The following is a 16,109-nucleotide window of genomic DNA, read 5'->3' as shown; positions in this document are numbered from 1 at the left end:
ATACAAACATTACACACTATAAACTAGTTCTACAATAACTGGCTTTAAATTTAATGATAAAAAATAATACCACTGCATTTCTACCACCTGCAATCTTATATCCTTTCACTTATTATAAGCAAGTCTAGCAAATCTAACAGCTGTTGAAACCTCTGTTTTCTCCATCTAACCAACTGCTGACCCAGCAGTGCAAAATATTTCCCTGTTTTCTATAATTAAAGGATATAGTTTAATATAGTTAAGAGGAATTTTCTCAGAGCTGTCACTGTGTGTGCACGTGTACTGACAGTAGTAATTTCCTGCTCAAGTCCTTACTAATCTTACAGAAGTTCTTTAAGACAATCTAATGGAGATATTTTGACAAGGCAGGGTCACTGGAAAGACTGTGCAGCAGGGCTCAGATGTCAAGGTGACAGGTACATGGGGACATCAGAGGCAGAGTACTCTTTACACTTTTTTTCACTTGCTGGACATCAACAGAGGAGGAAAATGCTTTTAGCATAGCACATACAAGCCAGGAGAAGCCAGATTAACTTCTGTGTCACTATTACTTGTTGCCAGAAGTATTATGGATGAAGAAATAGCATTTTGCAACGCATTTCGAGAAACTCTTTCCTACCCCCTAGAAATAATTCTGGAAAACTTCTGTTTTCTTCTAGTGTTAATCTTTACATAAAGAATTGAGACACTTTAACAAAACAAAAAAAAATGTTGAAAACGAAGGCTCAAAGCATTAAATTTCAAAATGGTTTTTTTATGGACTTTAACTTGTGTTTTAATGAATCAGGTCTAGAATCTCAAGCTGTGTTGTGAACCTCACTTCCATAAAATGCTGCCACCATTGAAAGGATTAGTTAGACTTGTTTTAATCTTACAGACTAACAATCTGTTTGATCGGACAACATGGTTGTTAGGATTAATTTTTTATGACTATGATTTTATTATTTACTATTTATTTAAATCCTGCAATCTCCATTCTTTCTGTTCCCCTTTGTTTCCAAGTAGATGTATCAAGATCACAGTGACCCATATAATCCATAAATCCACATAAGGCCGTATTTGCTGTTCCATGCATGAAAAAACAAACAAAATACAGCAATTCTCTCCAGCCAAAACTCTTTCCTTCTCCTCCCCTGCCTCTTTTTTTTCTCTCTTCTAAAAAGTTTCTCAGAGGTGGACTCTTGACAGAGTTAAAATAATTTTGTGTAAGCCAGTTTCAATGGAAGCGCACTTCAAAAAACCAGAATTATTTTCCAATTTTTTCAAGGTAAAAACAAGTGGTAAAACTTTTAGAGAGCTGACTGCTTTCTGAATGCGATTTTCCAAGACATAAATGTGTTCTTGCTTATGCACCACTCCACGCCTGTGAATCTACTTACACCTTTAAACAGCTTTATTGGATTATGGCCATGAAGACTGATGCTTTAAGTCTCTCTACACAGAAGTCTCACTCAACTCAACAGGACATTTATCCACTAAAAAATAGCAGAACCAAAGCCATATGGCCTTTTGGCTTGGATTACAGAATCATATGAATATTGACTTTTTTCTCTCCTAAGAGTGAATTAACATAGTCATGGAATATGCAGTTCCCTAAGGAAATATTTGTGCCCAAAAGCTGGTGCTGACATTAAAGTCACATGGCCTGTTCTTTCACAAGTGTTTCTGAAGTAAAGCACTGGACTTCAGCCCAACAGTAAAAATTGTTAAATAATTTACAATGTAAATATTTAATGTGCTTATAGTGGTTTGCTTCGTTTTCTTTATCACAGAATTATAGAATATCCCAAGTTGGAAGGGACCCACAGGGACCATCAAAGTCCAAATACACACCAATAAATTTAGACATAAATGTGAAAATAATCTTGTTGCTTAAAGAAACCAGTTCAGAGATCAGCTGTTCCATTATGTTGAGGTGGCTAATATGGGACCCCAGTAAAACTACTTGTGTATGCAATGATTTAACTAACAAACCACTGCCATACTGTACGTTTCACAGGCAGACGAAAAGAAATAACAGTTCATATTTCTAAACTGTTGGTCTGATTTCTGTCATAAATAAGTATATATCATTTCTATCCCTATGACTATTCAACTCTGTGGAAAGCCCACAGTTTACCTCTCCACCAGTCTTCCCCAATGCACTGGAACTCAGTGAGTGCCCTATTATGAGCTGGTAGTGGAGTTCTTTCAGTTCTCATTACGGAATGTTTTCAGAATGAAGATGAATGTTGACTTGTGTAACCCTCCTGCTGCTCTGGGCACCTGCAGGCTGCCTTGGGCAGCCCTCCTATTGTCTGCAGCATCTGCTCACATTTTGCCTTCAAAATTACTGCTTCTTCACATTTTGATTTCTACTACAACTCCTTAATAAAATCTCCATAGAGTCAAATGGTGAAAAATTATAAGTCCGCCAAACTGACTTTTTTGCAATGGAAGATTTTGCAGTACCTGAAAAACTGCTCCACTTCATCCCTGGGTTTTTTGTTTATTAATATTTGTCTAACGCAATTAGGGGCCACTAAAACAACTTATTTCCCAGATGATGAGTACATGACCTGAAAACACCAAATGCTTGTCATCTAAGATTTATTCTGCCACCGTCTTTTAATTCCTTTCTGAATTACTTACAATAGCACCATCCATGTAATTAAATTCCCAAGAACATACGAGCCATTAAAATATGAATACAAGATATTTATAAGGTGCTAAATAGTCACACTGAAGACTGCTGAGTTTTACCATTATTGCAAAAAAATACAAGCCATCACACTAAATTTTGTTGAGTTTTACCACAAAAAAAAAAAATACAAGTCATAAAAAGGTCACTTGAACAAAGATTATCCTATTCAAATTATTCCAGATGAAAAAATATGGGTTTCCCCCGACAGAAATGCACCTGCAACTGCTTGTTATCCTCAATCACAGGATAAAGCTAATATCTGGTTTAGTGGTTTGCTATGAAAATTAAGTATTTTCTAACCATTCTCAATGGAGAAATACCCTAATCTTAAGGAAAAAGCTCTGCGGCCAGAAATTTCAAATATTGTGTGCCACGAGACTAATATAACATGAAAAATTAAAGGAACACTGTATGTTTAGCATTTATGCAATGTAATTACATCTTATCATGGAGATGTGCAGTATTTGACAACAAGCTAACATAATGCAATGTTTCTGTAGGGTTGGGGAGGGTGGAGGGATGGGTATTAAGTTTTCAACAGTGCTACCCAATATATCATACAAACTTACAAAAGCCCAGGTTTGGCAGGAAATTTAAACTGGTTTTCTGTCCCCTGTTGTACATCCAGCTCTTGTGCACATCAGCAATGCTGCTAACAGCAAACTGAGGCTACTAAAATGGAACAGCAAGGAAATTTCCTCAATCATATGATGGCAAATTGGTAGTCCCTCAGAAGAGTGCATACAGTAGGCAGATGAGAAATAAATTAGATTTTTTTCTTTTTTTTTAATAAGATTTGTGTTTCTGTTTCAAAAAATAACATCTTTGGACTAGAAAAAAACCACTTATTTTATATTTTCCTCGGAAGACAAAAGAAAAGAAAAAGCACTCATATACTCATATAAGTAGTGGGATTCCTCAGGGACCATTAATGTATTTTTCCAGAACAATTCATGGATCTGGAGACAAAAGGGGATGTGCTTTTGTTCAAAAGCACTGGCTATTAGCCTAATAAAAGCATTAGCTCTTCTACACCTGGACAAGGTTTTATCTTCAGACTGCTACAGCTACAACCACTGGCAGTAAACCCTCATGCTAAGACACAACTTTGTCCTAGGAAAGGACCAGGTTTTGAACTTCATGTAGGTTTAACTTACCCAGAGAACAAGAGTGTCCCTGCCCATGGCAGGGGGGTTGGATCTTTAAGGTCCCTCCCAACCTAAGCCATGATTCTATGATATAAGTTTTCCTGGGCACATTAATTGGTATTTTAGAAGAAACCTTTATAAAAAAAAAAAAAAAAAAAAAACAGGCAGGAAGAGTTGCCAAGCTGCAGAAGCTAACATTAAGAAAATATCAAATCATTACCTCATATTCTGATTTAATGTCAGAACATCTCAAGGAATACACCGTGTACAAAGCCAAACTGAAATTTTATGTATATATATATATAAAGGTATTATAGAAAATTTTGATGATGTTCAGGTAATGCTAACTGGGATTAGGTGAATCCCAGATAAATGGGAAAGTGAAGAGAAAAAGTCCAGTGAGGGAAGCACAAACATATATCCATGAAAGAACACTGAGTTTAGTAGGACCTTATCTACGCTAAAATTATTCATTTTGATTGGAAAAACTAAAATATAATCATAGCCACAGATGAATGGGTTAAAGTAAAATGATCTAAGTAAAATATTCCAAAGGCTGCTTTTAAGAGCATATAAAAGGGAAATGGAAGAGAATTAAAGAGAATTAAAGAGAAAAACAAGCCTTAATTTGGTCCAGTTACGTAGTTACATGTCCTTTGTTTTTGCTGGGCTTTGGTTTTTGTTTACTAGTTTGCATCTGAAGAGACCTTTCTATAGGATTAGAATTATTCAATACCACAAAAATAAATGTAATAAATAATGTACATGACAGGTAGTGTAAGACATGAAACAGAAAAGGTACACATTTATTTGGGTTGTCTCTGTCTTTAAATTTAAAATTAACAGTATGTGCCTATAACACAGCATCTGTCTCTCACAAAAACCACAATTGTTAAAATGTACTCAACAATACTATTTTACTAAGCCACATATATCCAGTTTACAGAGTAAAAAGCTTATGGAAACCAGGTGTGATGACTACTAGAGCTGTTCCAAAATCCTGTTCATAAAGCACACCTAAAATTTCCGATTTGTTCCTTAAAACTGTATTTAAAAAAGCAACATTGAATAATTCTGTGTTGCAGGGAGACATTGCCATTCATTCTTCTGTTACTAGTGCAGCAGCTGCATTTGTCTCTTCCTGTCATGACAGCCTTGCACGGCATGGACACGATATGAAAATACCATTTTACATTTTCTATTACTTTCTTTCCTATTACTTTTCCTCGGCGCCACATGGAAATTCGCATCAATGTCTAAATGAATTACAGCCTACAGGTAAAACCTGCCAATTCACAAACTTCTCTGAGTATCTACCCACATCTACAGAATGATTTAGCAGTGGAGGTGGCAGAAACCCTGTCTTATGACAACTCCATTATTTTCACAAGGTATTTATTAGTGCAGCATGAATAGATCCACGAGCACATAGCTATGAGTTCTACAGTTCTGTCAAACATCTACACAGACAATCTTTGCAGCAAAAGAGTAGAGGTACCAACGTAGGAACATCTGGTAAAAATGTTAATAGCAGTAATTCTTCTGCATAAAGGGGCTGACACAATGTTTGAATGCCTATCAGAACCCACAGGAAGTGCAAACAGGGAACAGAAAGTATTAAAATTGAAGTTTCAGAAAGGGGCTTAAAAATAGATGGCTTCCCAGTAGGACTAAGGACTCCTCAAAGATGCCTGAAGTGTCAGAGGTTGTCAAGGAAACAAACTCCTTCCAGAAAGAAGTTCTCTCATCCAAAGAAGCTGTGGATGCCAGCACCCCTGGAAGTGTTCAAGGCCAGGCTGGACAGGGCTTGGAGCAGCCTGATCTAGGGAAAGGTGTCCCTGACCACAGCAGGGGAGTGGAACTCGATCTTTAAGGTCCCTTCTGACCCAAACCATTCCAGGATTCCATGATTCTAGATAAGGGAATCATCTGGAATCAGCAGACAGCCTTTCCCCTTCCCACATCACCCTGATTACAATCACTACATGTCCAATACCACAGTGTATTATGGAAGTAACCAATGCAGAGGAGTCATCTATGTGAAACAGTGTCATGCCATCCAGGAGTTCCCAGTCCCACTGTAGCAGGAGAAAACACTACTGATTCATTCATTTAGGATTCTTCTTAAGAGTTGCAAAACATGATCCAGGAGATGGCATTTCTTTCCAGCCAAGCAAGTCTTTGCTTCCTTTGGTTTTGAGACCACTCTCCTATACTCAAAAAAACCTATGGATTAGACATACTGGAAAATAATAAATCTTCTAAGACAACTGCAAAACAATTGTAAAGTAAGATTAAAGTCTTTCCACTCAAGACAACTATATGTTGGACTGAAAACTGATTCTAAAAACTGAATTTTAAGTCATTTGTTCTACCATTGCTGCAAGTAACAAAAGGAAGCAGTGTTTAGAGTTGTAGGAAAAAGTTTCTTCAAGTGTAAAGGAATTCAGAAAACAGCTTTGTGTGACTGCCTTTGACAATACATGAACCATGAACAGATATCCCATTCTATTTATAGAGTAGAATTTATAGTGTCTGTGCACTATAATCTCTCTAAATGTACATTCCACAGGAAAGAGATGTGCTGTTTAGTTTGCACACACAAGGTATTTATGAGGCCGTGACCCTTCAAGTGCACACTCCACGTGCCCCTCATCGTGCCAACAAAGACAGGAGCTTGCATGTACAGTGCCAAAGTGATTCTCTGCAAAGATGCTGAAGGAACTAAGGGATCAGAAGTAGCCTGGGCTGTATTAACAGAGTCCTTGCCAGCAGGTCGAGGGAAGTGAGTATTGCTCTTTACTTGGAGCTTGTTGAAGCACATCTAGATAACTGTGGCTAGTTTGGGGCCCCCTGATGCAGGAAGGACACCATTAAGCTGTGGAGATGTAAGTGGAGAGCCATCAGATTGCCAAGGGGGTGGAGCACTGCCCCTTAAGGACAGCTGAGAGAACAGGGCTTGCTCAGCCTGGGGCAGATGCAGCTCTGGGGGCACCTCCAGTGGCTGCAAGGAGGTCACCAACAACAAGAGCCAAGGTCTGCACAGCAGGGCATGGTGGGAGGACAGAGCCAACAAGCATAAATTGAAAAAGAAAGTACAGGTTAGGTAAAAGTAAAATGTTTTTCCCCAGGAGGACCCCCCAGCAGTGGAACAGATTGCCCAGAGAGACTGTGCAGTCTCCATCCTCAAAATATTCCAAGCCACAACTTCATCCAGCTTTATCTGGCCCTGAGCAACCTCATCTGACCCCCAAGCTGATCCAAGCTGAGCAGTAGGTTGTACTAGGACTCTCATGAGGTGTCTTACAGAATTATTCTGTAATTCTGTTTATCACAAAGAGAAAAAAGGAGGACCCGGTAGTAATAAATAAATCATTGTGACATTTTTGTGACATATAAAATAATATTGCAGCAAAATTATTATACAAGGGTATAAAGTCTTTATATGAAGGTTCATAAACCATTCTTATAGTATGTATAAACACAATGAAAGTCATATGCATGGTAAAAAGTATAATTTAAAAATTTTAAGATCTAACTAGTTCCATTTTATTTTATTCCCAAAAAAGGATTAAGTATCACAATTAAGCACATCTTGATAAAAGGCAACTATACATTTTATTATTTAAGTAATGGACAAGCTTCAGCTTTTAACTTTGATTTTCTAACTAAATAAATCTTGTACATGCCAGAAAATTTTATAGAACAATTCCCACCAGTGCTAGTACTGCCTCTACTGAACTCACATTAACAATCCCAAAGGAAGCTCTAATTCAAACTAGATTCTTTAACTAGGAGCACTTTTCATTTTGGTCCCTGAGTCCATCATTCCAATTTAACTACTAGAACAGCAAATGTGCTGCAGTAACCTGAAACCTTGTTTTCATTACAGCAAACTTCAATCACCTAAACCCACCAGAAGAGGGCTAATTCCTTGTGTTATTTTTTCTTTAAATGGTGTGAGGTGTGTGTGCCTGAATGTTTTTATATCTGACCACTTGAAAACTGGTTCAGTTCCATCCCCAAAGCAGCTTTTTGAGAGCACAGAGTCATGTTTCCACATATATTTCCCACATTTGCCAAACTCTGTATCAGAGCAGACTCGAAAAAATAAAGGTCTTGGCAGAACACTTCACTCTCAGAGGACACATGCACAGGGCAATATCCATAAAGGACAAAAGAATAACCTGTATGGATCAGACTAAATGTATATTTAGTCTATTTAGTCAAGCATCCTTGAGGGATGGAGCACATCTCCCATGAGGAAAGGCTGAAAGAGTTGAGATTGCTCTGCCTAGAGAAGAGAAGGCTCCCAGGAGACCTTGATGAAGCCTTTTAGTATCTAAAGGGGCCCTACAAGAACGACAGGGACAAAGTTTTTAGCAGGGCCTGTGGCAACAGAACAAGTGGCAATGGTTTTAGACTAGAAGAGGGTACATTCAGACTGGATATAAGGAAGACATTTTGTATGAAGGGGGTGAAACACTGGCACGGGTTGTCCAGAGAGGCAGTAGATACCAATCCCTCCGCTCTACTTCCTCTGGGGGTACTGGTTCCTACAGGAACCTACAGGGAAGGGTACCAGAACTCAGTGGAAAGGTAACAGCTCCCTGCAGAAATACTTGAAAGTGTCACCTCTCATAACATTTTTAACAACCTCCCTCCTAGTAACACCACTTGCAAGAGTCCTGTAAGATGGGTTACGGTTTACCTCTACTTACAAAGACTTTAAGAACTGTTTTACTACTAAAAGCAGTGAAGAAAGGAGCTACCAAAGGCAGAAGAAAACATATAGAGAGAATGCATTGAAGTTATTATGAATTATCTTAAAACATTTTTTTCTGCATCTTCTATGGAGGACTCTAACATCGCTCACATCTTTTTTTACATTATTACTGCCTATATCTTATTTTTAGAATTGTCTTCTTTTCTCCCTCCCCAACAACCATTTTAATTTTGCAACTATGTCAGAGGCTTCTGTCATTCCTCCCCTGAACTATTAAGGACACTTAGAAAGGGAATACATTGCATTTCTGAACTATCCCTACCACTGACAATAGTGGTAGAGAGAGGTTAGGTAAGATTCAGGCAGCATGCAGAGGTACACACACTTTAAATTAATCTTCATTTGTTCTAACCTTTTCAAGATTCTTAACAGCTTTTCAGCTAGCTCTTTGCAATCCTGATGAATCACTTTCCAGAACAAATAAAAACCTTCCCGTTTCAGTTAAGTCAAGAAAGTGGCCAAGGCCACAATCAAGAACTCTCTAGTATGCTTTCTGTTATTGTTCTCACTAACTGCTTTCCCTGATCTTCCAAGTTCAACTCTATACACACCACAGCACAGAATCTACCCACCCTTCTCCAACAGACACCTACCAGAGAGGTCAGAGAGGATAAGCTCAAGTGTAGCAGAACACTTTGCTATTATTCTACTTCTGTTTAAAAAATACACCCTACCTGTAAAATGTGGGGGGGGGGGGGGGGGATAAAGAAGTATTACTCCTTATGTTGTCCCTATCCTCTCTAATCCTATCTATTAATTTAGCAATACAACACAATCAGCACCTTCCAAGTTTTGGTTCTGCAATCAAATTTTAGTTCCATGGAATTGAGCTCTTCATTTTGGTTCAAATCCTTGATGTACAGAGTACTGCTCTAAGAATGCTGGCTTTTAGTGGAAGTGTAACCTTTGCCAGGAATCTTACCCAGAGACCTGGCACAGTTGTTATTTGTCTATAAACTAATAACTAGTAAGCAACTTAAAAGTAATGCTGCATACTCTCTTCAGATCCTGAGATAATTTATTGGCCTCTACTAACCTAGCAGAAGAGGAAAAATGCTGCAGCATTTTCTCAAGATGCTCAAGCAAAGACTGACTTAACATTAGCTGACTCATCTGAATGCATGAAGAAAGGTGTAATACTTCTCTCCAGTATCTGTATAATACCTGTATCAGTCAGTAAAGAAATTCAAGAACTAAATAAAACATCAAGCTACTACTCAAAATGTATGTCAGATTTATTGACACCATCATCTCCAAGCACTTGTGCCTCAGACTTTCCCTGTGTCACCTCCTGCAATGGTTTGTGAGTGTGTGAACAGTGCAGAGGAGGAAAGCAGCATTTCAGAGCACAGCAAGGTATGGGCTGGAGCAGACGAGACACTCAGCAGCAGCTTTGCTTAGTTACAGAAGAGACCAGAGAATATCAATCACCACCACCACCAAACATGGCTGTGACACTCATTTATAGCCCTAGGCATTGCAAAAGTTACTTTAAGTCTGTAAAATCACTAAAAGACATGTTCAGAGAATATCCTGCAGACAGAGTCTGACAGTGAAATGGCTGCTGTGTAAATAGAATTGCTTTCTCTTTCTCAACACAGTATTTTCATGGTTAGCATTTCCTCAGTACAGCAGCATACAGAAAGATCTGGAAGACAGTAACAAGGCTGTGCCTTCTCTTAGCTTGTTTTGAGGTTTTTCAGTTCTTTATTAGAAATCATATACTAAAACTGAATCATCACTATGCCTCAAACACCTGATTTCCCCAAGCTTTAATTTTCAACCAGCACTTGCAACAGCCACTTTATTCTCAAATCCTTCCAGAACTGACTGTGCCTAAACTCACTGTTCCAAGCTAGATTTAGTACTGATTGTATTATAGTACCATCTCAAGTACTTTCACAATAATATGTCTGAATAGTAACTTTTCATATGTCCAGTACAGTTTGTACTTGTCTTCTACAAATCAAAGAGGATCATCTTTCTTTCAGTGTTAACCAACAAAGTTGCAGCTAAAATTAATATAATTGCTGTTGCATATGTAAATCTAGACTGAAGTAAGACCTTATTGCATATTTTGTTCTTACGATGTAAAGTTAGATTCATGGTTAAATTCATGCAGAAAAAAGAAAACTTTCTTACTCAAGGAGCCAAACGTTTTCACTATTCCACTGCCAGTGGAATTTATTATTATTAGTTATAAAAGTGCTGTTACAAGGATCAAAATCTTACCTACAGTTGTGTTCCATAATGACCATCTATAAAGCCCCCGTTTGACCTAATCACAAGAAGGCAGACTTTGAGATAACTGTACTGAAGGTCTGTACTGAAAAGTAACCACCTGTAGGCACACTCTCAAAACACGAAGAACTTAGAATACAGACTCATGTTGTAACAAAAGCTGGGTAACATAACAGATAAAAGAAAGTATTAGAGCCTCATGAGCCCCATCAAGCAAGGCAAAGGTCTAACTGATGAGAAAGTCAGTGAAGACAGGCCTATATATCCCAAACAATTAGATGCATTTTGGCTGGGTCGCAACAACCACCTGGAATTCTAGAGGGATGAGAAGGGGGAATTCAAGATCAGGAAGGTCAAAACTAGGTGGGGGCAGTGACCTCTGCCATGACTGTTCGTGGTAACCCTTCAGACCCTACGTAAAAACACACCCGACATCTCCCTGTCTTTTGTGCGTGGATAGACAAGAAAACAGGAAACGGTGCCTGTGGGGGTGGGATTGTTATGTTGGTTTGGATCTAATGCAATAAATATCTTCCTGGGAGCAAAATGAGCGAGTCAATACATTTAGAATGCACAAACAGAAATGAGGTGTGGATGACAGATGACAAAGGCTTGGAGGAGGAAGAAGACAGACTGAACAAAAATTGATGCAGAATGACTCAATAAGAAATTTAAGTGCTAAATGACTATGGTGAGTTAATTTAGGGGGAAGCTGCACATGGGTAGCATCATGCAAATGCAAAATATAGACTGCAGCTTGATGCAGAACATGTGCTGGGGAAGAGGAGGGTATGTGTGCAGGGGAGACAATACAAAAAGAAGAACTAAGAGCCCAACTTGATACCATCACACAGACTACAGAGTAAGAATATTGCCTCAGATTCAAGACAAGTCCAACAAGTAATCTGTTAGTGTATGCAACACTGATTTCTATCTTGAGGGTTTTGTTTCAGCTCAGAAGTACCCTCAAACAGCTGGAATCCAAAGGCTACTATTCAAGTGACAGAAACCTTTTGAAAAGGCCTTTCAAGCTCTTCCCTCAAAGCAAGGTTTTGAGCCAGGGGTGAGTGTTGAAGCTCACCTGGTACATAACCCTAACTGGTTACAGAGCTGGAGTTTCAGAGGGGACACAGAGATCTCTACCTCCTAACCTGTCACCACATGAGAAAAAAACCCCTACATCCTGCATTAACTGTATTTGGAGAGCAGCAAATACCAGTTTTCTATTCCCTGTGTGAATGTTCCATCTCCTAAGACACTGGAGTATGGGCAGGTAGTATGGGCATAGGAACTACAGCACAAGCTGAGCCTTTAGAGAAAGACAGCAAGAAAACACAACTGCTCCTGGCAGAGCCTGCTTTGGCTGTTGTCTGCAAGAGTTCCTGGAGCAAGTGTGCAAGGGGCAGTGTTCCTGCAGGATTTGTCCATCATTACCAAACATTATGCTCTCAAACCACTCTCCACTCACAGCTCAGTCATTTTGCAAAGCTTTGCATTTCACCTAATCTGATTTTGATGAAGTGCCAAGGCAGAGAGACATTTTATAAAAGAATTTATTTTTCCATGAGAAACCAGTATATGTCTGTCAGGGTTGGATCAATACAGTAAAACATTCCCTTCAGATAACTCACCTACTATAACTGTCATTTTCACCATGACATAATATCACTCATTAGCCACTTGTTAGTAATCAGAGCTCTACATTCCAAACTGTTATTGCACTTCCAGCTTGCGTTAGTTCAGCATCTAAAAAGCAGGTTATTCTCATATTAAATTTAAAAAACAAAAAACAAACAAAAAAAACCACCCCAAACCTCCCACCACGAACAAAAACAGTAGCTCAGACTAATACGCTATATACTGACCCTGATCCTGTAAAAATATGTCAGTTGTGCTCAGACTGAACCTTTTACCTAGTCTGACATAAATCTGTCATAGTCTGACAAAAGGAACTTCAAATATCCACAGAATCTCACCTGCAAGTCCTGATACACCTATAAATTTTCACCTCTTAGATGGAGGCATGTAGGGTTGTCCTCCAGTAGACCCTGTACTAAGAGGTTTGCTCAAGGTCACAACAGAAAGCTGTGAGAAAGCAAATTTGAAAATGCTTACAAGACATCTATATGACCAGCTCTTTGTTTTCCTTCACTATTCAGTAAGGAAAATTTTATTATAATCTCCACTCCCTACTGCTCCAAACTAAGAAAAGAATGTCAAATTAAAATAGCACATACATCACTTTTTTATAGTGTTCAACAGAGGAAGCATCCTCTATAATTCTCGCTTTTTCTGTAGAATATGCAGACGTGTTACATTCCAGAAAATCAGGGAATGTATTTTCTCCTTCAATTATGGCTAAGAATCATGCATCACTTCACTCGGTGATGATTCCAACCAATAAAAACATACAAAGCTCTACATCTGGAAGAGAGCAAATAGCTGCATCTTGAACTACACAGTTGGTACTGAAAAGAGTCTGAAAGTGTTCAGACCATCGATTCAGAATGGAGGTTTTATCTGGCAGAAGCGTTTGACCGTCTGTGCTGAGTAGAGGGCTTTGGACCTGGTATGTAGGCTCGTATGCTGTTTTCAGGGCCTCACAGAATCCTCTGTGGTCACCCATGTCTGTGCATAATTGAATATTTCCTGCTACATCGATCCACCACTTGTTCTGGATGTCACAGAGTTTCTGTTGGAGCTTGCTGCATGCGAGACGAAAGGCTGCTTTTCTTACGTGACAGGATGGCAGTGCAAGGTGTGCTTGGTGGGTGGTTCTCTTCTTCCTCAACAAGTCCTGGATCTCTTGATTGTTTTCATCAAACCAGTCCTTGTTCTTCTCGAAGGAGAACCTTCCCAAATCTTCGTTCGCGAAGGCTAGCCATGATAAGAGAGCGACAAAGAACTTGTCACACTCTTTGAAAATAATGCTCCTTAACTTTTATTATTCCAGAGATATGAAGTCAGCACTTAGACCTAGTCCAAACACAAATATTGCTTCTCATGTACAAACATGAAAGTGTTATGTTTTATAATATTTATAAGATTTTATTTAATCAATGAGGAGGAACTATGTGAAGCTCTGAAAGCCACTTTAGTTTAATGATGGCACTCATTACTCTTGGAAAGGAACATCAAAAACCTGCAAAATAAACAGCAACATGTTTCATTCAGGCAGTAGGTTGAATGAACGTCACCCTGTGATGACAAAGAACTCGTGGGTTGGTGACAGCACTCCTTGCTGTCAGTGATACAGTGTGAGGGAGAGGAGATCTGCATGGCAATGGAAGACTGAAGGGGACCAAACTTAACTAGCCTTTTCCAAAGACAGAAACCAAGCAATTAGACCAGCCAGCTACACTTAGACTCCTGAAGAAAAAAAACAGAACAAATAATGAAGGACACTATTTATTTATCTAGAAATAAATACAGGAATGAGTAATAGCCACCAGGCTGGTTTTTTGTCCAAAGCCAGTCTCACCAAATCAGCCTAATTTCTTTATGCTTCTGTTCTTGTATTCATAGCATTAGTAGCAAATATCTCATAATAGGACTAGATTTTGATAGTCTCATATCACTTTTGTATAAATACATGGGAGAAAAATAGACTAAATTTCTCTGGAATCAATAGAGATTTCTTTAAAGCAATTACCAATGATTCTCTGCAACTACAGACATGCATTAAATGATTTTCTGCAGGGGTCTGTTTTGGTTGCCTCACTATGGAACATAACTGGGATAAGAAAATAGAAAGGGATTTCCTGGGGAGGGGAGGTCAAGGAACCATTAGTGCACTGGAGGGCAGGATTTGAACTCACAGTGATGTTTATAAATAGGCATTTGCTGCATAGGTAGGATGGAGTTCAGGAAGGGCAGCACAAGTCATCACACAGGCAGGAACAGTCAGCTGCACAAGGGATGATTGCTAACAACCCATTAGGCAACACTTCACAGGAACTGCCTAAAAAAGTCACAAAGATGGTTGTGCTACCAAGAGAAGTCAAATCACATAGGTGTAAACAGAAGACATCGGAAGAAATCCTTCCATTCTACTTATCAACAGCATCCTTTAATAATGGGGTAGAAGCATTTGAGCCACAGGATATAACAGAAGATGTCAAAAGCATGACTTAGCAGGAAAGATGAGCTACTTGCAGAGAAACCTGAGAGATAGGCACGATCATGATAATACACACAAGAGCACAGCAAAGCAAAAAGGAATAATCTGATTCTTATTTTTATAGTAGGAAGTACAAGATGCCATGATCATGAATGTATTAAAGAGGGATTCAGACTAAACACTAGGAAAAAGAATTTGAAATGCAAGAAGAGTCAGGGATGTTGTGGAATCTGTCACAGGAGGTTTTAACATTTTAGATAAAGACAACGGTCAGCGTGGCTGGAGAGCACAGTATGTAGCTTCATCTAGAATAAACATGAAAGAGTTTACTAAACTCAGCTTTTTCAGTGATGGTATCTGTTAAAATACACTTGACAAATACTTTGCACTATCTTTTTTTTTGTTGTTTTCTTTTAATAAACTGTCCCGAAAAATCAAAAACTATCAACTCTAAATGATTTTGTCCTTTTAAGGCTCACCTCACTCCTGCTGCATAAAAGTGTAGTTTTGTTTGTTCCTTGAGTGGACATTGCTGTCTGGCAGAATACTCTGTCATATTGTCAGTTATTGCTGCATCATAAAGTATTATTCTCCTTAGACTCTGATCCCGTTTACATTCCACAAATTGTGGTTTTGTCCCACCTTAGAATAAACATACCATCTGAAGTAACAGTCTATTTCATTTGGGGGAAAAATCTGGTTTCTAGTCTACTGAAAGTATGGAGTTCTGAGTCCCTGTTTACCACTGAAATAAACTACCCACACATCAAATTTCCTATAGGAGACATATATGGCACCAAAGCAAATGTCCAGGTACAAAATCAGTGGTGTTTGCAAGTCCCCCATGGAATGCATTCAATATTCTTTATCAGCTTTTTAAAGTCATGCCCTTTTAATATTACTTACTTAGTTGTTTTTGTAACTTAATTCCAGCCGAAGACCTCATTTCCTTCCCAGTGTCACACTCTTTTTGGTACTGTTTGTTTTTAAATGACCTGGGGACTCCATGGTTGAACTTGAAGCATCATCCATCCTTGGCTCCTAAGACATTTTAGCTACATTTATCAGAGGCAAGACTAGACAGGAAACTCAGGACATTTTGGGTACAGCTAAAAGTAACTGTTTCATAGA

General features: G+C 38.7%; 1 protein-coding gene across 4 annotated transcripts in view; it reads right to left on the bottom strand.

Annotated features, from left to right (window-relative positions):
* Nucleotides 1-13,079: 13,079 nt before the first annotated feature.
* Nucleotides 13,080-16,109, bottom strand: part of LOC135417807 (catenin alpha-3-like) — a 61,402-nt gene continuing 58,372 nt past the window's right edge. For all 4 annotated transcript variants that reach the window (XM_064662307.1, XM_064662308.1, XM_064662309.1 and 1 more), the window contains one exon: nucleotides 13,080-13,735. In XM_064662307.1, the coding sequence (XP_064518377.1) occupies nucleotides 13,646-13,735 (90 nt within the window). In that variant the 3' untranslated portion in view covers nucleotides 13,080-13,645. The remainder of the gene's footprint in view (nucleotides 13,736-16,109) is intronic.

Source organism: Pseudopipra pipra, chromosome 8, assembly GCF_036250125.1.
Source record: "Pseudopipra pipra isolate bDixPip1 chromosome 8, bDixPip1.hap1, whole genome shotgun sequence".
Taxonomy (NCBI): Eukaryota; Metazoa; Chordata; class Aves; order Passeriformes; family Pipridae; genus Pseudopipra; species Pseudopipra pipra.
Note: the sequence above shows the minus strand (reverse complement) of the source record. Positions and strands in the feature narration are given on the sequence as shown.